General features: G+C 42.4%; 1 protein-coding gene across 1 annotated transcript in view; it reads left to right on the top strand.

The window, feature by feature from the left end:
* Window positions 1–20,509, top strand: part of CHSY3 (chondroitin sulfate synthase 3) — a 196,065-nt gene extending 175,556 nt beyond the window's left edge. The window contains exon 3 of the mRNA XM_060235517.1: window positions 18,123–20,509. Coding sequence (XP_060091500.1) covers window positions 18,123–19,685 — 1,563 coding nt within the window. The 3' untranslated portion in view covers window positions 19,686–20,509. The remainder of the gene's footprint in view (window positions 1–18,122) is intronic.
* The last annotated feature ends 5,267 nt before the right edge of the window (window positions 20,510–25,776 follow it).

The following is a 25,776-nucleotide window of genomic DNA, read 5'->3' as shown; positions in this document are numbered from 1 at the left end:
CATTTTCAGTGAGTTATCTACCACGACCCCAAGATCTCTCTCTTGGTCAGTCTCTGTCAGTTCACACCCCATCAACTTGTATTTGTAGCTGGGATTCTTGGCCCCAATGTGCATGACTTTGCACTTGGCCACATTGAACCGCATCTGCCACGTTGACGCCCACTCACCCAGCCTCAACAGATCCCTTTGGAGTTCCTCACAATCCTCTCTGGTTCTCACCACCCTGAACAATTTAGTGTCATCCGCAAACTTGGCCACTTCACTGCTCACTCCCAACTCTAAATCATTTATGAACAAGTTAAAGAGCATGGGACCCAGTACCGAGCCCTGCGGCACCCCACTGCTTACCGTCCTCCACTGCGAAGACTGCCCATTTATACTCACTCTCTGCTTCCTATTACTCAGCCAGTTTTTGATCCACAAGAGGACCTGTCCTTTTACTCCATGACTCTCAAGCTTTCTAAGGAGCCTTTGATGAGGAACTTTATCAAAAGCTTTCTGGAAGTCAAGGTAAACAACATCTATCGGGTCTCCTTTGTCCACATGTTTGTTCACCCCCTCAAAGAAATGTAACAGGTTAGTGAGGCAAGATCTTCCCTTACAGAACCCATGCTGAGTCTTCCTCAATAACCTGTGTTCATCAATGCGCCTACTCATTCTGTCCTTTATATTCTTTCTACCAACTTTCCCGGTATTGAAGTCAGACTGACTGGCCTGTAATTTCCCGGATCTCCTCTGGAACCCTTTTTAAAGATGGGGGTGACATTTGCTACCTTCCAGTCCTCAGGAACGGAGGCAGATTTCAATGAAAGATTACAGATTTTTGTCACGAGATCCACAAGTTCCACTTAGAGTTCTTTCAGAACTCTTGGATGTATGCCATCCGGACCCTGTGACTTATTAGTTTTTAATTTGTCTATCATTTGTAGGACCTCCTCTTTTGTCACCTCAATCTGACTCAGGTCTTTCAACACCCCTTCCAAAATTAGTGGTTTTGGGTTGGGCAAAAAGTTCTCATCTTCCACAGTGAAGACGGAGGCAAAAAATTCATTCAGCTTCTCAACCATTTCCTTATCCTCCTTCAGTAATCCTTTTACCCCATGGTCATCCAAGGGCCCCACTGCCTCCCTGGCTGGTTTCCTACTTCTAATATATTTGAAGAAATTTTTATTGTTGGTCTTTATGTTTTTTGCAATATGCTCCTCATAGTCACTTTTTGCCTGCCTGATCACAGTCTTGCATTTGATTTTCCACAGCCTGTGTTCCCTTTTACTAATCTCACTTGGACTGGTTTTCCACCGCTTAAAGGAGTCCTTCTTACCTTTTACAGCTTCCATTACTTTGTTAACCATGCAGGCCTTTTCTTATGCCTGTTTGTGCCTTTCCTAACTTGTGGTATGTATTTATCTGAGCTTCTAGGATTATAGTTTTAAATAGTCTCCAAGCTTCCCCAAGGGTTTTGACCGTATTTATCTTTCCTTTCAGTTTCCTCTTCACATGCCTCCTCATCTCAGTGTATTTACCCCTTTTAAAGTTAAACGTGGTTGTGGCGGTCTTTTTGGGCAACTCCCTATTTATACAAACGGTGAAATCAATAACATTATGGTCACTGCTCCCAAGCGGTGCAATCACTTTTACATCTCTCACCCAGTCTTGGGCATTACTTAGGACCAAATCCAGGATCGCCCCACCCCTGGTAGGTTCTGATACCTTCCGCTCCATTGCAGAGTCATTGAGAGCATCAAGAAACTCAATTTCTTTCTCTCGACCAGAACACATATTGACCCAATCAGTCTGCGGGTAGTTAAAATCACCTATTACAACACAGTTTTTACGTTTAGCCGCTATCTTTAAGCCTTCCATCATATTATAATCGTCATCTCTCTTTTGATTTGGTGGGCGATAACAAACTCCCATAGCTAAATTTCCTTTTGGGCCCTCTATTTCAACCCAAAGCATTTCTAAAAGGGAATCTAATTCTCTGACCTCAGTCTTACTGGACCGTATATCCTCTCTGACATACAGAGCCAGCCCACCTCCAACCCTTCCCTCCCTATCCTTCCGATATAACTTATATCCAGGAATCACCGTGTCCCACTGATTCTCCTCATTCCACCAAGTTTCTGAAATTCCCACAATGTCTATGTTTTCTCCCAACACTAAACATTCCAATTCAACAATTTTACTTCGAACACTTCTAGCATTTGCATACAAACATCTATAATTTCCCAGGCAAGCTAGGCCCGCCACCTTCCTCCTGCCGCCTCGAGACTCTGGCAGACAGTCCATACTGTTTGTCACCATCACAGTGGACAACGATGGTCCGTTACCCGGTAGAAAAATAGCAGCCAACCCTTCATCTCTTTGAGACGAGTCCTCCCAAACCAGAGACATTTCATCTCCTGTCGGCTTTCCCCCAATATTTAGTTTAAAAACTGCTCTTCCACCTTTTTGATTTTAAGCGCCAGCAGCTTGGTTCCATCCAGGGACAAGTGGAGACCGTCTCTTTTGTACAGCTCCCGCTTGTTCCAGAAAGCATCCCAGTGCCTAACAAACTTAAACCCTTCCTCCTTACACCATCGTCTCATCCACACATTGAGACTTCTAATTTGTGCCTGTCTCTCCTGCCCTGCATGTGGAACAGGTAGCACTTCTGAGAAGGCTACCTTAGAGTTCCTGGCCTTAAGTCTCCCGCTTAGCAGCCTAAATTTTTCCTCCAGGACCTCACGACTGCATTTCCCCACATTGTTGGTGCCAACATGCACCATGACCACAGGCTCCTCCCCAGCACTGTCTATCAGCCTGTCTACTACACGCATAATGTCCGCTTCCTTCGCACCAGGCAGGCAAGTCACCATACGGTCAGTACGCGGTTTTGCCACCCAACTGTCTACTTGCCTAAGGATTGAATCACCAACTACCAACCCCCCCCTCTCCCCCTGCCCAGAGATGGTTCCTTGGCGCAAATAGATTCCTGCTCACCAACCGAAGAAGAGGTCCCTTCTGAGGACGCATTCCCCTTGTCCTCAGCACGGTGCCCTGTTCCCTCTCGACCCTCACGCTCTCTGGCAGCAACGGGGCTGCTACGTTCAGAGTGGGGCTCATCTAATACGCCCCCGAGAGTCTTCCCCAAGTGCCTTACTGACCGTCTCTGCTTCTCAAGGCAGTTACCTCGGCCTCAAGGGTACAAACTCGTTTCCTGAGGACCAGGAGCTCCTTGCATCGAGCACACACCCAAGACTTCTGTCCTTTGGGCAGATAGTCGTACATGTGACACTCAGTGCAAAACACTGGAAAGCCCCCAACCCCCTGCTGGCATTCTATCTTCATTATATATATATATATATCTTCATTATATATATATATATAATTTTTTTAAAAAAAAATATACAGTCCTCTTTAAATGCTGTTTGTGTAAGTGGCTCCCCTTCTGGAGGGTCAACTTACCTTATTGGGAGAACAAGGAAATCAGGGATCTGGGTTCCTGGTCCTTAGGGAGCCCCCAGCCGAAGAGCCACAGGCCAAGAGCTTTTTAGCTCTCGCCCTTCGGCTCGCGCCAAAGGCTCGCGCTTTTGGCAAGGCGCAGCTTAAAATTCAAAGAGGGTGGAGCAGAGGCACTCCTCAGCAATCAGCAGCAATCAGTCTCAATCTCTTCTCTTTTAGCCCACTCAACCAAACAAAGACCAAACAATCAGCAGTTCCCCAGCTATCACACCTCAGAATTTTAGGCAGCCCCACAAATCTCAGAATGAAGTCTTTCAAAACTCAGAAATTCTCAGCAACTTCTCCAGCTGTCTCAGCTATGAGAGCTGCTCTGCTCTGTTCTGCTCCTCTCAGACCTCTGTGAGATGTGCTCAGCCTTTGGCAAGGCGCAGCTTAAAATGCAAAGAGGGTGGAGCAGAGGCACTCCTCAGCAATCAGCAGCAATCACTCTCAATCACTTTCAATCTCTGTCTCCTTTAGCCCACTCAACCAAACAAAGAGCAAACAAAGACCAAACAAACAGCAGTTCCCCACCTTTCACACCTCAGAATTTTAGGCAGCCCCACAAACCTCAGAATGAAGTCTTTCAAAACTCAGAAATTCTCAGCAACTTCTCCAGCTGTCTCAGCTATGAGAGCTGCTCTGCTCTGTTCTGCTCCTCTCAGACCTCTGTGAGATGTGCCAGACCATCAAGCCAGACAGAGGACATAAATGAGATATTCCTACAACAAACTGCAAAGTTCTCAAAGAGAATGGACACAGTGTTTATGGGATAGATCCAGGTAGGCAACCGTGTTGGTCTGAAGCAGTAGCACAAAGTAGGATTCAAGTAGCACCTTTAAGATCAACAAAGTCAAATTTTATTGGTCTTAAAGGTGCTAATTGACTTTTACTTTGTTCTAGTGTTTACGGGAGATTTCAGTTACCCAGACATCTGTGGGAAGCCCACCTCTGTTAAAAACAAAAGGTCAACTTGCTAACAACTTGATTTTCCAGAAAGTGGAGAAAGAAACAAGAGGATCTGCTATCTTGGATTTAATTCTCTCCAACATGGAAAAACTGCTTGATGAGGTGAAAGTAGTGGGCACCTTAAGTAGTAGTGACCATGTGATTTTGGAATTTACAGTTTTGGGGACAGGAAAAACTGCACGTAGTCAGACATATAGGTTGGACTTCAAGAAACCAAATTTTGACAAATTTAGAGTGATGCTGGGTAGAATCCCAAGGTCAGAAACACTTAAGGAAAAGGAAGTTCAAGAGGGTGGGAATTCATTGAAAGTGAAATATTGAAAGCACAATCAGAAACAATTCCTATGAGAAGGAAAAGTGAGAGGAGCCTAAAGAAGCCAAGGTGGCTCCATAAACAGCTCTCTAAAGACTTTGGAGGGGTGTGGGGAGACTCATTTAGGAAATGAAAAGATGGTCTTATGAACAAGGTTGAATATAAACAAATAACCAGTGCTTGTAGAGAAAGAATTAGGAAAGCTGAAGCTCAGTATGAGCTTAGGCTAATTAGAGATGCTAAAAACAACAACAAAAAAGGGTTCATTTCTTATATACAAAGTAAAGGGTGGGGGAGGACATGGTAGGCTTACTGTGAAGGCAGGAAAGTGAAATTGTAACAGGTGAAGAAGAAAGAGCAGAACTGCTCAATTTCTACTTTTTCTTCAGTCTTCTCTTGTGAGAGAAATGGTGCTCGACATGACAAAAACAGAACATATGACAAGGGGAGAGAGTCTCAGCCTAGGATCAGTATAGGGGTAGTGCATAAACCGTGGGGCCAAATGAACTGCATCCAAGGGTACTAAAAGAATTTGTGCATGTAATTTCTGAACCTCTGTCCATTATTTTTGAGCATTCTTGGAGAACAGGTGTGGTGCCAGAAGGTTGGAGGTGGGCAAATGTCCCCATCATCAAGAAGGGAAAGGAGGATCCAGGTAACTACCGACCCATCAGCTTGACGTCTGTACCTTGAAAAGTTCATCAGTCAGCTTCCGGTTTTGGATTCATGGAGGATTGATGTGCTTCTCAGTGAGGAGCAGACCAGACTTTCTGTTCTGGGCAGAGAAGGTATTTTAATGCCTGCTGTCTACATCTTCTAGACAAGAAGGTGGCCAAGACATGCTTATAAAATTCTGAGGAGATTTACTTTGGCTGACGAGGAATCCCACAGGGGTTTCTTTTTGGCTTTGAAGAGTCTCCGGAGAAGAATTGCATTCCAGCGTCTACAGAGGATATCTGGAGTCGTTAAATTGACTTAAATTCATCATGAGCCAAAGCTTCTTTGGAACTAATTAATATCTAATGGAATTTGACCGGTGCTTTTTGATCACGTCTTAAAAAGGTAAAGATCTTTATCTATTGCTCCGGGACTAAACTAAGATTTATTTGGAAGAAAAATAAAGGTCTGGATACTAATATAAGACACTAAAACGAAGAAGGAGGTGGGAGAAAATTGAAACTGAGAAAATTAAAGCAACAGCTAAAATGGGGGAAAATTGGAATTGTTATACATACCTGTGGTCAGCTACCCCCCCTCCGACATTAGAAGAGAGCTGCAGAACAACAAGATGTCACAGGAAGTGACATCATAGAAATATCACGAGACTTCTATACCATAGAGAACAAGACTTCATGGCAAGAAAGGAAAGTGGTGGCCATTAAAAGAAGGGAAAAAATAAGCCTCCTAAGCCTCTCTAGGACTGTAACCATAGAGAAACATCGGTGGCCATTATAAAAAGGTAATTTTTTGTAAAAAAAATATTTAAAAAACGGGACAGTTCTTTTTAGAGTGGAGCCAATAAATATCAACATTTCAAGGTTAAATATACTGGACTATGTGATTCAAAGCTATCTGGGAGCAATCTATAAGAAAAAAAGGTTTTGAAAAACAAAGGGAAAATCACACGGCCACCATTTTGGAAATTTAAAAAATTTAAAAATTAATATCTTGGCTTTGGAGCTTAGGAGGACAGCGAATTTGGGCTTATCTGAAAGGGCATGCCCTAATCTATAAAACTATAAAGTTTCAAAAGTTTTGGTGACATCAATTTTAGTTACTATATTTACAATGGGAAGGCAGTAATGTCAGCCCAAAAGCCAAGGAAACCAATACAGACAAGAGCCAAAACACTAGAAGAAGTTAAAAAATCTGAAAAAAAGAACAAATGGATGCCATGGAAGCAAGACTGGTGAAGGTGATTAAAGAATCTGTAAGTGAAAGCAAGAAGGAACTAAAAAAAGATATGGAAGCACTCACTAAAGAAGTTAAAGCAATATCAAAAAGAATTCAAGATGTTGAAGATAAAGTGACAGACCATGTTGTAAAAATTAACACAGTGGATTCCACTATTAAAAAAATGCAGGAAAAAGCAGTACTGCAAGATTGCAAATTAATGGAGAACCAGATACGTTTGAGAGGGGTACCTGAAAAAGATGGTATAGACTTAAGAAAATACATAATAAGGATTATTGCTGAATTTGTTGGTGATGACCCTGAAGAGACTAACTATTTTTATGACTATATTTACAGGGTCAATTCAGAGTATGCAAGGAAAAATACCAAGGGATGTAGTAGTAAGATATGTAACAAGAGACCTGGCGGATAGAATTTTAAGTAAACAATATGGTGGTAATTTGGTGGTGGAGGGCAGTAAAGTCAGAATTTGGGGGTACAGATTAAAACCAAAAAATCAAGATGGATTACAAATTATTATCTTGAAATGTAAATGGACTTAATTCACCACAAAAAAGAAGGGCAACTTTTCATTGGATTGGGAAGCAAAAGTGTAACATTATTTGTTTGCAAGAAGTACATATTAAACAATTGAATTACAAATTTTATGGAATAAGCAATTAGGTTTGGAATTTTTTTCACTGGCCAAGGAGAAAAAAAGAGGCGTGGTTTTTTATGTGAAGCAGGACTTAGAACCAAAATTGATCTTTTTTTTTTAGGAAGTCTTGGTTAATTGAAGCGAATGGTAAAAGCGATATATACTGACCAGCAAGCAAGACTTTGTATTAATGCAGATTTGACAGAGAAAATGGTAATCAGTAAAGGAACAAGACAAGGATGCCCTCTATCCCCATTGATATTTATAATGACTTTATAGATATTGCTTACACGTCCAAGAAGATAAGGAGATAGAGGGTCTGAAATTAAAAGATTGTTCTTACAAATACAAAGCCTTTGAAGATGATGTTATGTTTATAAACGAAAACCCGACTCAAGTTACACCGTTGCTGCTTCAAAAAATCAAAGAATATGGTGAACTGCCAGGCTTTTATGTAAACAAAGAAAAGTCAAAAATTCTGTATAAAAAAATGTCAGAGAGTAAACAACAGAATTACAAAATTTAACAAATTGTGAAGTGGTTTCTAAAGTAAAATATCTTGGAGTAGAAATCACAACAAAAGATATTGATTTATACAAGAATAATTATGAAAAGCTGTGGTGGAAAATTGATGGAAATTTATTAAAATGGAGTAGGTTGAACCTGTCTATACTGGGTAGAATATCGGCAGTTAAGATGAATGTATTACCAAGGATCATGTTCTTATTCCAGACAATTCCAATAGTGAAAGAAGATAAACAATTGAATAAATGGAAACTTTCGGAATTCATATGGGCTGGCAAGAAACCAAGAATTAAAATGAAGATCTTGACAGATGCAAAAGAAAGGGGAGGTTTTCAAGTGCCGGATTTAAAATTATATCATGACACAGTTTGTTTGGTGTGGGTAAAGGACTGGATAATGTTATTAAATAAAAAATTATTAACATTAGAAGGCCATGGAAATACTTTTGGTTGGCATGCATATTTATGCTATGGGAAAAGTAAGATGGATGGTTTTTTCTCACATCATTATATAAGAAGTAATTTGTTAAAGACATGGTTGAAATGCAAGAAATATGGTGATGAGAGGAAACCACTTTGGATTGTGCTGACAGAAGTAATAAAGGTATATTCTGATATTGAGGAAGGAAAACGGATAACATACAAACAATTGCTAAAAATACAAGGTGGCAAGGTGGAATGAAAATCAGTGGAAGAACTGGATTATAAGTATAATTGGTTTCAAAGTCTGCTTGTATAGGATATTAGGAATGAAGGAATAAGACAAATCAAACTGAACTGGAAAGAATGCTGTTTGGCGATAATGAAAAAATAATTTCAAAGGTATATAAATTATTATTGAAATGGCCTACAGAGGATGAAGTGATTAAATCTCAAATGATAAAGTGGGCAATTAACATAAATAAAGATATTCAGATGTAACAATGGGAATATCTATGGAAGAACTCTATGAAAATATCGACATGTAACAGTATCAAAGAAAACTGTTTTAAAATGTTATACAGATGGTATATGACTCCTAAGAAACTTTCGAAAATAAACAACTAGATGGCTGATCGATGTTGGAAATGTAAAAAACATGAAGGATCTTTCTATCACATGTGGTGGACTTGTGAAAAGGCTATACAATTTTGGCAAATGATTCAGCAACAAATTTCAAAGATTTTAGGCTACAATATAAAGAAAGCACCTGAAATCTTTTTGTTGGGATTACAAATGGAATGTTTTCCGAAACAAGACAGAACATTGCTTTGGTACATGCTTTCGGCTGCACGTGTCAGAACTTGAAGAACTTCAAACGAGGCTCGTAACTCTGGTTAAAGTCTAAGCGTTTATTGAGAACTGTGTTCAGGTAGAAGACGAGTTGATTCTGATAACGAGTTCAGCAGTGGTTAGATTCTTTAAGCTATTCTAGTTACAATAACAAACTGGTTCCCACCCTTCAGGAGGCCCTGTTCGGTTTCCAAGGCTCCTTATCGTCGGGAGAGGAGAGGGGGAGGCAGAGCTTCAAAGATGTTTCCCAGGGACTCCCCGTCACCCTCCGATGATCACAGTTCGCTTGGAATGCAAAGCATTTGTACATGATGCTAGATACAGAGCTGGCTATTTCTTAACAGTTACAATATGGACACAGCTAGGCTAAGCAGGCACCACAGTCATAAGGTTCAACAATTACAAGTTCTGACATACTGCCCCCCCTAGGCCCTCGCCCGGGGCTTGTGCGGGTACAGTAGGTGGAATTTTTTGAGCACTTGTGGGGCAGACACATCACTGGCTTTGACCCATTCATCGCAGCTAGGGGGGAAGTGTTTCCACCGTATGAGATAGTATAACACCCCACGTTGGACCCTGGAGTCTAGGATTTCCTGCACCTCATGATGGTTCTGGCCCTTCACGCGGGTAGGGGGTGGTTCTGACGGGCGTGGGTGCCAGGACGTGGCCCCAGGGTCTTTGCGAAGAAGGCTGCAATGGAACACCGGATGAATCTTACTAAACATTTTGGGTAGCTCCAGTTCCACGGTGACCTTATTTATCACGCGTTTTATTCTGAAGGGACCCAAGTATTTGTAAGTCAGTTTCTGACACGTTTGGGGAAGGGGAAGGTTCTTGGTGGAGAGAAATACTGAGTCCCCTTCTTTGAACGCCCACTGAGGGGAGTGCTTACGGTCGAAATGCTTTTTATAGTCTTCTTTAGCGCTCTCCAAGTTCTCCTGTATTACTTTCCAGCCCTTCTGGATCCCCTCCCACCATTGTTGGCAAGAGGTGGGCTCAGGGGCGTCTCTAGGTGGGGAAAGGAGGGGGAAGGGCTTTCCTTCGTAGCCGTTGACGACCTGGAAGGGGGAAGTTTTGGTGGAGCTATGTAAGCTGTTGTTGTACCCGTATTCTGCAAAGGGCAGTAGTTCCACCCAATTGGTCTGCTGGTAGTTGATGTAGCACCTGAGGTACTGCTCCAGCAGGCCGTTCACCCTCTCCGTCTGTCCGTCCGTCTGGGGGTGGTAGGCAGAGCTTAGCCCCTGCTCTATACCTGTGAATTTGCAAAACTCCCGCCAGAAGTTGGCAACGAACTGAGGCCCGCGGTCACTAATCACCTTATCTGGGAATGAGTGGAGGCGGACCACGTGATGAAAGAATAGGTGGGCTAGTTTCTTGGCGGTTGGCAACTTCTTGCAGGGGATGAAGTGGGCCTGCTTCGAGAAAGTGTCTACCACCACTAAAATCACTGTCTTCCCTTGGGAAGGTGGTAGCTCCACTATAAACTCCATCGAGACCACGGCCCAGGGCCTCGCGGCTGTCGGCAGTGGTTGGAGGAGCCCGGGAGGTTTTCCCCCCCTGCGCTTAGCCATGATGCATGTTGGGCATGAGTTTACAAAGTCTGAAATGTCTCTTTTCATCCGAGGCCACCAAAACTGCCGCGTTACTATGTGTAGGGTCTTCACGTAGCCAAAATGCCCCGCTAGGCGACTAGAGTGACACTGCTGGAGGATTTTCCCCCTCAGGCATTTGGGCACGTAAATCTTCCCATTATAGTACCACAGCTCACCTTCCCCCTTTTCTATCCCTTCGGGCCGGTCCCCTCCCTCCGCTTCCGTCTCGGCCACGAAACGGTCTTTTCCTTTGAGCTCTGGGGCTCCGGTTGTTTTCCCTGATCGGGTGGTGACTCCCCCCGCTACTTGGGTTGGGGGGATCAGAGAGTCTATTACCTCCTCTCTTTGACTGTCGTGCTGGGGCATGCGCGAGAGTGCGTCTGCGAGGAAATTCTTGGTGCCGGGGATGTGTTTCAGCACGAAGTCAAACTTTGCAAAGAATCCGGCCCACCTAATTTCCTTGGCTGTCAGCTTGCACCGGCCGGTCAATGCTTCCAGGTTTTTATGGTCGGTCCAGATTTCGAACGGGACCCGGGCCCCTTCCAGCCACGATCGCCAGGTTTTGAGGGCGAACGTGATTGCAAAAGCTTCCTTGTCCCACACCGACCAGTTTCTCTGCTCGTTGGAGAATTTGTGGGAAATGTACCTCCTCATCCCTCTGCATTAATATTGCCCCCACCGCGACGTCGGAAGCGTCGCATTGCACCACGAAGGGCTTTAATTCGTTGGGGTGGGCCAGCACTGGCTCGCTGGTGAACAACCTTTTCAGTTTGTCGAAGGCGCGTTGACACTCGGGCGACCAATTGAGGCGTGCCCCGGGTTTCTTCGCTTCCTCCCCCCTCCCTTTGGTTTTGAGGAGCTCTGTGAGGGGCAACATGACTTGGGCGAACCCCTTGATGAACCCGCGGTAAAAATTTGCGAACCTGAGGAATGATTGTAACTGCCGTCGGGTTCGAGGGGGCTCCCAATCGAGTACCGCTTGTATTTTCGCGGGGTCCATTGCTAATCCCTCCCCCGACACTCTGAATCCCAAGTAATCTAGTTCCGTTTTGTGGAACTCACATTTAGACAGTTTGGCATACAATTTGTTCTGATACAGTGTAGACAACACCTTTCTGACCAGGGACACATGTGACTCGAGGTCCCTTGAGTAAATAATGATGTCATCCAGGTACACCACCACCCCCTTATACAAGTATTCCCGCAGGACCTCATTAATAAAGTTCATGAACACTCCGGGCGCTCCTTGCAGCCCGAACGGCATCACCAAGTACTCAAATTGTCCCATCGGCGTATTGAACGCCGTCTTCCATTCATCTCCCTCCTTGATTCGGATGCGGAAATATGCGTCGCGCAAGTCGAGTTTGGTGAACACCTTGCCCTCGGCCACAGTGCTCAACAGGTCTTTTATCAGCGGGATCGGGTAGGCGTTAGACATGGAAATCCCATTAATCCCGTGAAAATCTGTGCAAAGTCTCAAACTTCCATCCTTCTTCTTCCGGAATAATACGGGGGCTGCGTGGGGGGCTGTAGCGGGGTGGATGAAGCCTCGCTTTAAGTTTTTGTCTATGACCTTTTTCAGTTCCGCCTTCTCCGCCCACCCCATTGAGTACAGTTTCGCTTTCGGCAGCTCCTGCCCCGGTATTCGCTCAATAGCACAGTCGGTGGGGCGGTGCGGGGGGGGTTCGTCCGCTTCCCTCTCACTAAAAGCCCCTTTTAGGTCTTGGTATTCCTTGGGGATCGATTTCACCTCTTCTATGGTCAGGCATAGCCGCTCGTTTCGCGGCGGGGCTCTGGGCCCCCACTCCTCCCTCCAGTGGTGGTGCTCGCATCGCCAGTCGGGGAAGCGAACGATCTGGGCCTGCCATTGTATGTCTGGCTGGTGCTTCACTAGCCAGCCTGCCCCCACTACCAAATCGAACGAGGATGAGGGGGCGACTACGAACACCTCTATCCCCCAGTGGTCCTCGGTCCCCATGGGCACCGCTTGGGTCTCTTCGATGCAGGGCTCGCCCTTCATCACCGACCCGTCCATCTGTTCGAATTGGATGGGGCGAGGCAGGGGGGACCTGGTCAACCCTAAGGCCTCTACTAGGCGAGGGGACATGATGTCTCTCGTGCACCCCGAATCAATCAGGGCGCGGGCGTGCATGAAGCGTTTTAGTTGGGGTTTAGTGAGGTCACTGCCATAAACAAAAGTTCCCCTGTTACGCTCACCGTGACTGGTGCCGACGATTCCCTGACCTGCTTCGCGGCACCCCTTAAAGCAGGTCGTTGTCGTTTCCCGTCGGCTCGGTGACCCGGGGCTTTTCGCCCGACTCCACGGTCGTTATAATATCCTCGTCACTCGCCAGGGACATGGCGATGGTGCCCCGACTGGGCTTCGCTGCTCTCCCCCCAGTTCTCTTCGGGGTGGCGATGAGTGGTTTGAGCAGCGGGGTCGCGGCAGCCGGCCTCCCCGGGCAGCTGGCCGCCAGGTGTCCCGGGTCCCCGCATCTGAAGCAGTTCCTTTCGCCCGGTGCCCCCTTCTTGTCGGGCTTACTCGGGTTTGGGCGCGGCTCCCCCCCTCTCTTGATCTGTTGCTGCTGGCGGCGGAGTCTTACGTGCTCGAGGTTCATCTCCACTTCCCCTGCCAGCTGGATCCACCCCACCAGCGTGTCGGGTCTCCCCTGGTGGTAGCACCGGTCAAGGATGTTAGCGTTCAGCCTGTTTTTGAACGCTGTGTACTTCATCATCTCGCTCCATCCCCTCGCTGCCGCGCAGTGCCCCGTGAACTTGGTGGCGTATTCGCGGGTCGTGCGGTTCCCTTGCTCGATTTTCTGTAGGGCCTCGATGGCCTTCTCCTCTCGTAGGGGGTCCCCGTACTGGCGCAGCATGGCTTGGAGGAAGTTGGCCACCGTGGCTAACTTGGGTTTGCGCCCGGTGTACAACCCCACGTACCATTTCCGCGTGGCCCCCTCCAACCTGGAAGCGATGTGGTCCACCCGACTCACCTCTGTGGGGTAGCTTGCTCCCCAGTGCGTGAAGAAATTGTTGCACTGAATGGTGAAGTATTCCACTTCCTCCGGGTCGCCATCGAAGGAGATCTGGAGCTCTCCCCCTCTCGAGCCATCCCCCGGAGCCGGCGCTGGTGGCGGGCCCAGGGGTGGTGGTGGCGCCGCCGGCGGAGGTGGCAGGGCCGGCGCGCCCCGCGGTCCCGCTCGGGGGCCTCCCCACCGCGCCCCGGTCTGTCTCCGGATTGTGTCCAGCTGTTCCCGGATTTCCCGGGTGATCTGGACATGGCTGGCCTGGATCTCATCCATCAAGGCCCAGAGGTCCGCCTCGTCCGGCGGCGATCGCGCCCCATCGTCCTGCCGGGGTCGCCCTCCTTCTTCCATCGGTTTGGGGGGCTCTCCGTTATCTGGCGCCTTTTCAGCCATTTAGCCAAAGTTCCCAGTTTGGATAAGCTCTAAATGGATCAGAATCAAAATGTCAGAACTTGAAGAACTTCAAACGAGGCTCATAACTCTGGTTAAAGTCTAAGCGTTTATTGAGAACTGTGTTCAGGTAGAAGACGAGTTGATTCTGATAACGAGTTCAGCAGTGGTTAGATTCTTTAAGCTATTCTAGTTACAATAACAAACTGGTTCCCACCCTTCAGGAGGCCCTGTTCGGTTTCCAAGGCTCCTTATCGTCGGGAGAGGAGAGGGGGAGGCAGAGCTTCAAAGGGTACTGGCAGATGTTTCCCAGGGACTCCCCGTCACCCTCCGATGATCACAGTTCGCTTGGAATGCAAAGCATTTGTACATGATGCTAGATACAGAGCTGGCTATTTCTTAACAGCTACAATATGGACACAGCTAGGCTAAGCAGGCACCACAGTCATAAGGTTCAACAATTTAAGTTCTGACAGCACGGACATTACATGCGCAGTTGTGGAAGCAAAATAAATTACCAGAAAAATGGGACTGGATTATGAAAGTTATGCATTGGAGTGAAATGTACAAATTTACTAGAACTTTAAAAGAACTTGATATAGATAAATATAACAGGGAATGGGAGAAATTTCAAAAGTATGTTGAAAAACAGTGGAAGGTGAAAGGACATTTGGTGATTTTTAATAATGGTTTAACTTTTTTCTTCTTTTTTAGAGTAAAATGTCAACTACAGATAAAGTAAAATTATGGAAATATACAGTGTTTTTTGCATATGAGGATGGGGATTTATAGATAACAATTAAGATAGATAACACCAAAAATTAAGTATAGTAATATTATAAGACTGTTAATTAAGATAGAAAATAATAATAATAAGTAATTTTATTCTTATTTGTATTTTATTATAGTTATAAGTTTTTAGAAGGTTCTTAATAGGTTAATATTACCTTTTATTCTTTTTGTATTTTAAGTTGAATGCACCGGGGAAGTCATAAAAAGGGGGGAGGGAGATGGGAAGTGTGATGCAATATGTTTGATGTTTATTTTTGGATGATTATTGATTAAGATTGCTTAATAATAAAAACTATTTTACAAAAAAAAAAGAAAAGTTCATCAGTCAGTCCTTGAACATTTAGAAAGAAATGCTGTGATTGCTAAGAGCCAGGATGGGTTTCTCAAGAACAGGTCATGTCAGACTTAACATTATCTCTTTTTTGAAAAAGTTACTACCTTGCTGGATCAGAGGAATGCTGCAGACATAGTTTATTTTGATAAGGTTCCACATACTATTCTTCATGACAAGTTGGTAAAATGTGGTTTGGATTTTGTTACTGTTAAGTGGATCTGTAACTGGTTGACAGATCGCACCCAAAGAGTGCTTATGAATGGTTCCTCATCCTCTTGGAGAGTCGTGACAAGTGGAGTGCCTCAAGGATCTGTCCTGGGACCTGTTTAGTTCAATATCTTTATCAATTATTTGGATGAAGGAATAGAGGAAATGCTTGTTAAATTTGCAAGGGGTCCCAAATACAGTAGAAGACAAAGACAGGATACAGGATGATTTTGACAGGCTGGAAAACTGGGCTGTAATAAATAAAATGAATTTTAATGGGGATAAATGTAACATTCTGCATTTATGTAGTCAGTGCATTTAGGTAGGAAAAATCCAATGCCAGAACCAGCTGAAGCTGAATTCAGACAGACCTGAGGTAATGCTTCTGAGGAAGGCTGCTGCTTAGGAAGGTTTGGGTCCACTAGTGGCAGATAGAGTGAAGTCAGCATTTGCAGAGCAGGTTAAGAATTTGAGCGTATTCATGAATACGGATGGGCATGAACAGAATTACAAACTGAAATTTGTCATGAACTGGGCCCGGTTCATGGTTCGCGAACCTTGGTTCCCACCCCCACGAACCTCTCACAAAAGTCCCAGGTGGCTTTGGGAGATTTGTGTGGTTCATGTCAGTAGACATGCTGGCATTGGTGGTGGGGCTTGAAGAAGTCATTTAAAGAGAATGTGGCATTTAAATACCTTCTGAGTTCACTTGCAAGCAGTGCCACTAATCAAACATGAACTTAGAGGGCCTTCCCCTTAAATGGCTTTTGGAAGTCATGCCACATCACAAACCTTGAACTGGAGAAGTTCATGGTGGTTTGTGGTTCATGGACTCAATGAACCATGAACCTTCAGAATCCTCCATTTTCCTATTTATTTGCTCTTTGGGTAGCAGGTTTGGGGTGGTGGCCAGGTATGCCTTCTATCAGCTGCATCTGGTTCACGAGCTTTCTCCTTGCCAGCAGCCATGGCAATACTACTTCATGCTGTTGTAAACTTGCAACTGGAGTACTATAACATACTTTGCATTGAGCTGCTGTTAAAGTCAGCCTACCTCACTATATGTTAGAGCTATGCAGTATATTATCTCAAATGATAGGGTTATTAAGATCAGACAGTGAGGCATTTGAGGTCTGGCTGCAAGGTGGGCCAAGATAGGTAGCAGACTTTTTCTATGAAGGCTCCAAAGCAGGAATGGGGGAGAGGGTTTTGCGGCTCTGCTTTGCAGGTATAATTCTGCCCATAGCAGCATTACCTGAAAACCCGAGCACTACCTGAAAACCAGATAGATAGAAGTTCAGTCAAACCATTGCATGATGTCTGAATGCAGCATATCTCTCTCCATACAAAGCTACTGTCCATTATGACAGTTACTACTTTAAAAGACAGCTTTTTAGCCAGAAAGAACTAGAAAATAACAAATGTGGATAGTTAATAACCAGGCCAACTTGTAAAAAAGATTATGGAACTCTATCAGACCATTGACAATGTAAATATACTAGACAGTAAATATATTAGATAGTGCTGTCCTATTGACAGGACAGAATCAGTAGCCACAAACTGTACAGCCCTGCTCTCTTGACATTATCAGCACAAGCAGACATTTGTGGGAATCATGGTCTGTAAGCAGCTGTGGTTGAGTTGCTTTATAAACCTGAATATATTTCATACTGGTTTGTTTCAAATGGTAGTTGTTTATTTTGCTTTGTTAATTTTATTGTAGTGGCAAGAAGAAATAATAGAAATTAAAAATACAAGCATGTAAATGGGGGTATGTAATAAACATACCCGAAATAATACTTTCACAGCATAACATTAAAGAATTCACTGGTTCCTTCAATTAAGATTTCCCTCCAAATCTTGTTTCTTCATGTCATGATCCTTGGCTTAGTAAGGCCTCCAGGGAAGCCTGTATCAGAGTAGCTACAGGGTCTATATTTTCCAGGATCCCTTTTGTCTCTGTGATTGGGTGGGCAGAGATTTTGAAGGGAAAACTTGCCCAGAGGGGTGGGACCTGGGAAGAAAGAATAAATAGGCCTGGCTAGAGACAGGGAAGTGTTCTCTCTGGAGAGGCTGCTGACAGAGAGAGGTTTTCTCTAGAAGGCTGGTCTGAAAAAGGCTGCAGCTGGGGGGCTAAGTCAATTGGAATTAGAGGAAGGGAACATATAGCTACTTGTATTAGGGCTTTTATTCCTTTGTACCAACCTTTACTGTTTTCATATTCACTTTTGCACTAAAAGTTTTTATTTACAAACCAGTTATTGTTTTTGAGCACTTACAATAAATCTGTTGTTGTTATACTGCCTGGATCCTCATGTCTCCTTGGTCACAGATAGAAGGAGTTTGCTTATAAGGAAGATGGAGGGAGGGGGGCTCTGGGCCCTCCTAGACAGACTCTTATCAGAGTGGTGGCAGCCAGTAGAGGCCCTCCCTGGTCCCCTGCTGTGTGACACCTCACATAACACCCTATTTACATATTGGGTTTTACTCTTATGATGTTTATATTTTCCCACTTTAAAAATTAAGATAAGGATACTTCTATATCTTATTTGGACGACTTTACAGTATAGTATATAATGCATAAAAATAAATCTGATATGAGTTAGTGCTTAGTAGTTTCTCATCGCTAATAACAAGCCATCTAATAGTACTTCTTTTCTGTTTTCTAGATGCAGCAGTTGTTCCATGAAAACTATGAACACAACCGGAAGGGCTATATACAGGATCTTCACAATAGCAAAATTCACGCAGCAATTACACTTCATCCAAATAAAAGGCCAGCTTATCAGTATAGGCTCCATAATTATATATTGGCCCGTAAAATATCAGAATTACGTTATCATACCATACAGCTTCATAGAGAAAGTGCCCTCATGAGTAGGCTCAGTAATACTGAAATCAGCAAAGATGATCAGCTTCTGGGAATTATGCCATCTTTTAACCGCTTCCAGCCACATGACAGGAATGAAATTATTGAATGGGAGTTTCTGACTGGAAAGCTGCTTTACTCTGTGGCTGAGAATCAGCCACTCAGACAGAATATTAATAGTGCCCTGCGGTCAGCACTGGATGACACTGTAATGCAGGTAATGGAAATGATCAATGAGAACTCTAAATCTAGAGGGAGACTTATTGACTTCAATGAAATACAGTATGGGTACCGCAGGATTGACCCTTTACATGGTGTGGAATACATTCTGGATTTGTTGCTTTTATACAAAAGGCACAAAGGAAGAAAAGTTACTGTTCCAGTACGACGGCATGCTTACCTTCAGCAATTATTTAGTAAACCATTTTTCAAAGAGGAAGATGAACTCGATGTGGGCAGTCTTGTAGAAAACTTGAATAGTGTCACACAGTCTTTCTCCTTCCTTTCTAATTCCTTGAATTTGTTTTCATCTTTTCAAGGTGCCAAAGAAATAGGAACACATGGTGACAAAAAGATTCACATTCTAGTCCCTCTCACTGGGAGATACGATATTTTCTTAAGATTTATGGAGAACTTTGAAAAGACTTGCCTTATCTCCAAGCAGAATGTACAGCTGGTAGTTATTCTCTTCAGTTCTGATTCTGGTCAGGATTCCAGTAAACACATAGACCTGATTAATGAATATCATCATAAATATCCTAAGGCAGACATAACAGTAATTCCAATGACGGGTGCTTTCTCTAGAGGGTTAGGTCTTGAAATGGCCTCCTCCAAGTTTGACAATGACACTTTGCTGCTGTTCTGTGATGTTGATCTTATATTTACCACAGACTTTCTCCAACGGTGTCGAGCTAATACTATTCAAGGGCAACAAGTTTATTATCCTATTATTTTCAGCCAGTATGATCCCAAAGTAACATATGGAGACAACCCTCCAATGGACAGTAACTTTGTTTTTACAAAGAAAACTGGGTTTTGGAGAGACTATGGGTTTGGGATCACTTGCATTTACAAAAGTGACCTTTTAAGTGCTGGTGGATTTGACACCTCAATTCAAGGTTGGGGACTTGAAGATGTAGACCTCTTTACTAAAGTAATAACTTCTGGACTGAAGGCTTTTAGAAGCCAAGAAGTAGGCGTGGTGCATGTTTTTCATCCAGTTCATTGTGATCCCAACCTGGATCCTAAGCAATATAAAATGTGCTTAGGATCCAAAGCAAGTACATTTGCCTCTGCCATGCAACTAGCTGAAATATGGCTAGAAAAACATTTAGGTGTCAGGTATAATCAAACTTTTTCCTGACATTCTAACTTGCTCTGCCTTCCTAGGGGACTTTACCTCATTACTACTTTGTTTTATTGTTGCATTCACAAACTCCTCTTTGTCTTCCAAAGGATATGAGTTTGACCTCAAATGAACAGTCTGCTGTCAAGATCATTACAGTTTCCTACTGAACTGATTATATATGGTGTCTTTCTATTCTCTTTGATCTATAAACCAAGTAAAACCATGGCAATCAGACAATCCCATGGAGCACATCTATCATGGGGACTACATCAAATAAATGTTCTCTTTAGACATTAGGATGCAATATCAGTCTTCATTGTGAGTGTTAAACATAATGTGATACAGAGATTTTGTGTTGGAAGGTACAACAGAAGTGCTTTATGCTTCCTCTGGGAAAGAGACTCTGGCAAACTTGAGTTTTATAATTTATATGTGGACTAATATAAAAAGTATTATTCTTCATCTTTATAGTTTTTAAAGTAAATGAATAACTGATTTTTTTAAAAAAGAAAAGAAAATACAAACTGAAAGTTTTTTTTTTTCTGAAATGCAACTGGTACTGGCTACCAAGAAACTTAAAGATTGTAATAAAATAACCTCATCGTTACTATCTACACACAATTGAACTATGTTTTCTCAACGAAATGTGACTTACTCAAATATTTGCATAATTGAAGCAGTTTCTGAATCAATGTCCTTCATTTGCTGGCCAGAAGACACAATATGGTTATTTATAATAAAAGTACGGATGTACTATATTCTTTTTTTCAAAGACAATAATGTGTTGCTTTAAGTTGGTTTAGAATGAGCCTCTAATATATAAATAATTTTCTATTTTATTTCTTTCTTAAAACAGCACTTGATACAAAGGAAAATAAAAGGGTACCTACTGTTGTCTTTTTTACAATTGTGCGGTAATATTGTATTCTGAAATCAGTCATTGTTAAACTTAAAATGTAACTATTTAAGTATGAAATTACTATTGCTGGTCAAAGTTCTTGCCAATATATTTATATTAGTAAAGATTTATAGGAATGTGGACTTTTATCTTTTAAAAGCTTGAGTATTTTATACAGTGTATCAGTGGAATAGTGAAATGAAAGTTAACATTAGAAGCCAAAACATAAAGTCTTATTCTTTAGAATTGTTTTGTCAAAGCAAAGCTAAAATAGTTTGCAGTATATCAGTGATTTCTTACCCAAATTCTTTTTAATTGTATTTATAACATTGAGCTAAAAAGTTTTGTCATGGAAGCATGATAAAAATTCAGAGGGCATATCCAAGAAATACATATCAGGAGCAAGATATAACATAATACAATTGACTATAAACTACATAGCTGGTAAACCTGGATGTTTTTAGGGAAAGAAAACTTACCAATATGTGTTGAAATTTATTATCACATGTTTCTTTATTTGTAATGCACTTTAAATGTATCCCAGAATTACCCCATTGATTTCATGTCAATAAATGCCAAATTAAAACAATATATAAGGGGGGAAATCATATCAGCACTAAGACTTTATCTGTGCCATTTCTGAAAGAATTTAAGTAAGTTGTCTTTCAGAAGAGTCATAGTTTAATAAAGTATGGCTGAGCAATTATCCATCATAATCCAGACTCCATGAAACTAGTACAGTTTGTACTTCAGGAAACATAATAACAATGATGAAAGGCAAGTGATACCAGTAGATTTGAACAATTAAGGATAGTGCAATGTTGCCCTATGAGCATTATCACCCATGTTCCCAAACTTTTCTGCCAGAATTTAAGCAATCTTTGTTATTTCTCAGATTTGGAGGCCCAAGAGCCTATTTGTCAGTGCTTTGTGCCTCCCACTTCCCCCTCCAGTCCTCCACTTCCCAGAAATACCCCCTCTTTAGTACCACACTTGCATTATGTGCACATTCTCACTGCATAGCCATTTGTGCATGGAAAAAGGCCATAAAATAAGTTATATCTTAATTGAAAACCTGAGTAGCCCTGACTAGCTTGATGTCTTCTGTGATCAGAAGCTAAATTGGATTGGCCACGGGTCAGTACTAGGGTGGTAGACCACCAAGGAAAACTGGAATTGCTGTGTAGAGGAAGGCAGTAGCAAACCTACTCATCTCTTGCCTTGAAAACTCTACAGGGTCATCAGAGTATTGAATCCTTCCCATATCAGTAACAATGGGACCAAACAGTAGCCAGTCTTATCCGGGCAGCTCAGTTTTTTTAAATTCTTGGGATGGACAATGTAAGGTACCACCACAGTTATATCAATGTTGTCTGCACTATTGGTCCACATGGTTAAAAGCAGCTGTAGTTTCCCCCTGACTCACATTTAACCTGAGTTGTTAAAACCTTCTGGCACATGACATGTTAATATGTTCTTCTGTGCATAAATGAGAGTTAAGCTGTTTGGAAAACTTGACTCATCAAATAGTATAAATGGTGTGCCAAAACTTAGATTAATTGAAAGATTGAAAGACATACAATATAAAAATATCCGTCTTTGCATCTCCTTGTATGAAATGAGAATATGCAGTTATAACTCTGGGACAGAGAAGATAAAAAGTATATTTTTATCAGAAATCCAGCTAGGCAAACATAAATATCACCCTTCTAAATGACATTCACAACTGTTTGTGGAAGCCCAAACCTCAAAACAAAGTGCATCAATGTATGCACAGTTATTATAATGTCTTTGTTTTAACATTTAGCCCATGTAGTACCTTGTGTAGTCAATATGAAATTAAAGATTTTTGCCAACCTGATTTTTTTTTCTTTTAGAAGAAGTTTAACTGTGTGCAGAATATGAGAAAACTAAGATTTTTGTGGTTATAACAGAAACATTCTGAAAAACTGTTGTAATTATTCCTTGATAACATTGATAAATATTTGTGCTTGAGCCTCAAACAAAATGGTTTGATTAAGGTAAATTACAGTGTAGAACAATGTAAGTTGAACTTGGTGACTGCAGAAGTTCTGTGTATGGAGGACTTGCCGGATCTGGTCCCATGTGAGAAAAAAAGTCAGTTATTACTACTCAATAGATATTTATTTAGTGTATGACCAATTCATTTATTTATATGATTTATATATATAAATCATTTATATATATGATTCATTTATTTATGATTGATTACTTTGTTAAAAACTGGATTATAAATGGTTGTTATAAAATACTGCATTGTCTTTTCAATAACTGTTTTCAGATAAATTGTGTTAGTTGATTTGTACCAAGAAAATCGTTCTAATATTAGTAGTCATAATGGGCTTAGTTTACAAGAATTTTGATGTTCCCAACTAGGTGGTTAGGGGATATGCCAAGAACCCATTAGTTGCTAGGAAATCACACAGGAGATATTATTTTTACAAAATGCAAAACACCTTTATGTGAAAGTGCATGTATCAAAAACTACATTAACTTCCAGAAGTAGATTTCTGGATTTTTTTTGTGTTTTTTTTACTGTCTTTTGTTTTGGACATAGTTCAGCAAGTTTTTAGTATCCATTTTTAATTATAACATTATAGGTATTGATGGTGAATTTCTCCAGACTATGATCCAAGGTGATGTGTATTTCTAATATTCATTACTAGTACTTTTTTGTTGTTAGAAATAGCCATTATAATTTTTGAAGTGAAAAAATGTGAGGCATTTGTCCCATCCCAGTGGCGGGCATATTTTATAGTAGTTTAATTACCATTATCTCCAATGCAGGATAGAAAGAAGTTTTAAATTTACTACAATTTTTAAAATTACATGGGGACAAAACTTGAATGTTAGCCAAAATATTGATTTTATCCCCATGTGTTACAATTAACCATGTGTTTTAACCATTGTATGTTTTTATGAAATGTTGTTAACCGCCCTGAGCCTGCCGAGGTGGGGAAGGCGGGATAGAAATAAAATTTATTATTATTATTATTATTATTATTATTATTATTATTAATACAGGAGGCCAAAGGATGATGGAAAGGTGTTCTGTTCTCTGATACTGCATCAGTTTGTAAATTCACAATTAATATCAACCAATAGAGCCACAAGACTTTTGCATGTCTTATATGTCACCCCACCAAACATACACATACAATAATACAGGATGTCTGAATGCTGAGATTAGAATGCAGAGCAGTATGGATTTGATTTAAATCGTGATTTAAATCACTAGTCAGATTAGATTTAAATCATGGTTCTCTACATAAGGACTTAAACCAATTTTGCACTCACCCTACACTGCTCTGATGTTCCCTTTTTCAGTGTGGCGTTCTTCCGATTTCTCACTATCTGCCCCAGGGCTTCAGCTTGTGTTGCCGTTTTTGTGTGGTAAAGGGAAACTGTTGTTTAGCAGTTTCTCTTTGCCTCACAAAAATGGCAATGCAAGCTGAAGCCCTGGGGCAGATAGTGGGAAATTGGAAGGATGCCATGCTGAAAAGAGGAATGTCAGAGCGGCGTACGGTGAGTGTGAAATCGGTCTTATTCTTGCTGGTATCTTTAATATATAATTCCCTTTTCATCTTGGCAAATCCCAGCTCCCTCATTGGTTGGATGTGGTGTATCAACTATTGGCTAATGAAGTGTCTGTCACTGTCTATGGCCTCCCATTGGCTGACTCCTCTGCCCCCACCTACTAAAGGCCGAGTAATGTTGAACAAACTGCCATAACAGTCTTACCTCTGAGACGGACACATCTCCCATGTTTCTCTGTGACTTGTCTGTCAACCAGCCTCTGAAAGGCCTGCCACTCTACTGCAGCCTCATGAAAGGCCTCACGGCTGCTGGTGATAACAGACCTCTGCCGCCCATCAACAGCCCAGACAGACAGCCTCCCAGCACACGCAGCCTCTGAAGGCCACCAGAATAGCCAGGGAGCTGCCACCGTAATGTGTCTAGGCATCAAGGCCTGCCACCGTTGGGAGCATTTCCTCAGAAGGCATGGCTGTCCCACCTTTATTGTCTTTCCTGCCTTTTTCCTGTCATTCCCTCTCTCCCTCCTCCCCTCAGACTTGCCCCACGATGATTGGCTGAGGAGATAGGATTGGAAATTAATTGTGAGGAAGAAAGGGAAATAAAGAAATGGCAGGAAGAAAGGGGGGAGAAATTGAAATAAAGAAATGGGGCCAAGGGAAAGAAAGAAAGGGGGAAGGAAGGGAAAGAAAAGGAATTAAATAAATGGGCGGAAGAAAAGGAAATAAAGGGGAGAAGAAAAGGAAATAAATGTGGGGAAGAAATGGAAAGAAAGGGAAATACAGAAATGGGGGAATAAAGGGAAATAAAGACATAAGGAGAAGAAAGGGAAATAAAAATGGGGGTAATAAAGGAAAACAAAGAAAGGGAAATAAAGAAGGGGGCAGAAAAAAGGAATTAAGGGAAACAAAGAAATGGAAGAAATAGAAAAGGAAATAAAGAAATGAGGGGAAAACTTACCTGAATTGTGACGGTGACTTTTCCAGGCCACGCAGCAATCCTGCCTGGTCAGTGAAATCCTAGGGAGGCCACAGCACAGCTGGGCCCCACATTCCCTGCCAGCCAGCTGGGCCCCAGGGTGGCTGCTGCACAGTGTGGCTGGGCCCCACAATCCTCACCGGCCAGCCAGGGCCCAGGGAGGCCGCCACGTGGCTTGGCCCAGCAATCCCTGAGGGCCAGTCCAAGTGGTCTCGTGGGCTGTAAATGGCCCTTGGGCTGGACATTCCCCACCCATGGGCTATACACATGAAGATTTCAAGATTTATGGAATATTTTGTTCAGAAGGTTTCATTTTTAGTACTGTCCCTCCCGCCTCAAACTTAGCTCCTTGTGCAGATGTATTCCATTCCAAACAAACTTCTATTCACTGAACTTCTTGAAACAGTACTAAAGAGGTAAAGAATTGATTCTGTGTACATAGATTTGCAGAGAAACAATGGGATTGGGTTTTTTTTCTCTCAACTGTTTATTTTAAACATTTTTGCTGTGAAGAACAGGCATATTATCTCTGCAGACACAAGTTCAGTTTTGAGAACTGCAAAACTTAGCTTCTAGATAGAAAAACTGTCCAATATAATATTACAGTAACCTTTGGGAGAGCATGACATGAATGGATTAATGGAATTTATTTACAAAAGTAAACATTAAATGAAT

Source organism: Heteronotia binoei, chromosome 4 (assembly GCF_032191835.1).
Source record: "Heteronotia binoei isolate CCM8104 ecotype False Entrance Well chromosome 4, APGP_CSIRO_Hbin_v1, whole genome shotgun sequence".
Classification (NCBI taxonomy): Eukaryota; Metazoa; Chordata; class Lepidosauria; order Squamata; family Gekkonidae; genus Heteronotia; species Heteronotia binoei.
Note: the sequence above shows the minus strand (reverse complement) of the source record. Positions and strands in the feature narration are given on the sequence as shown.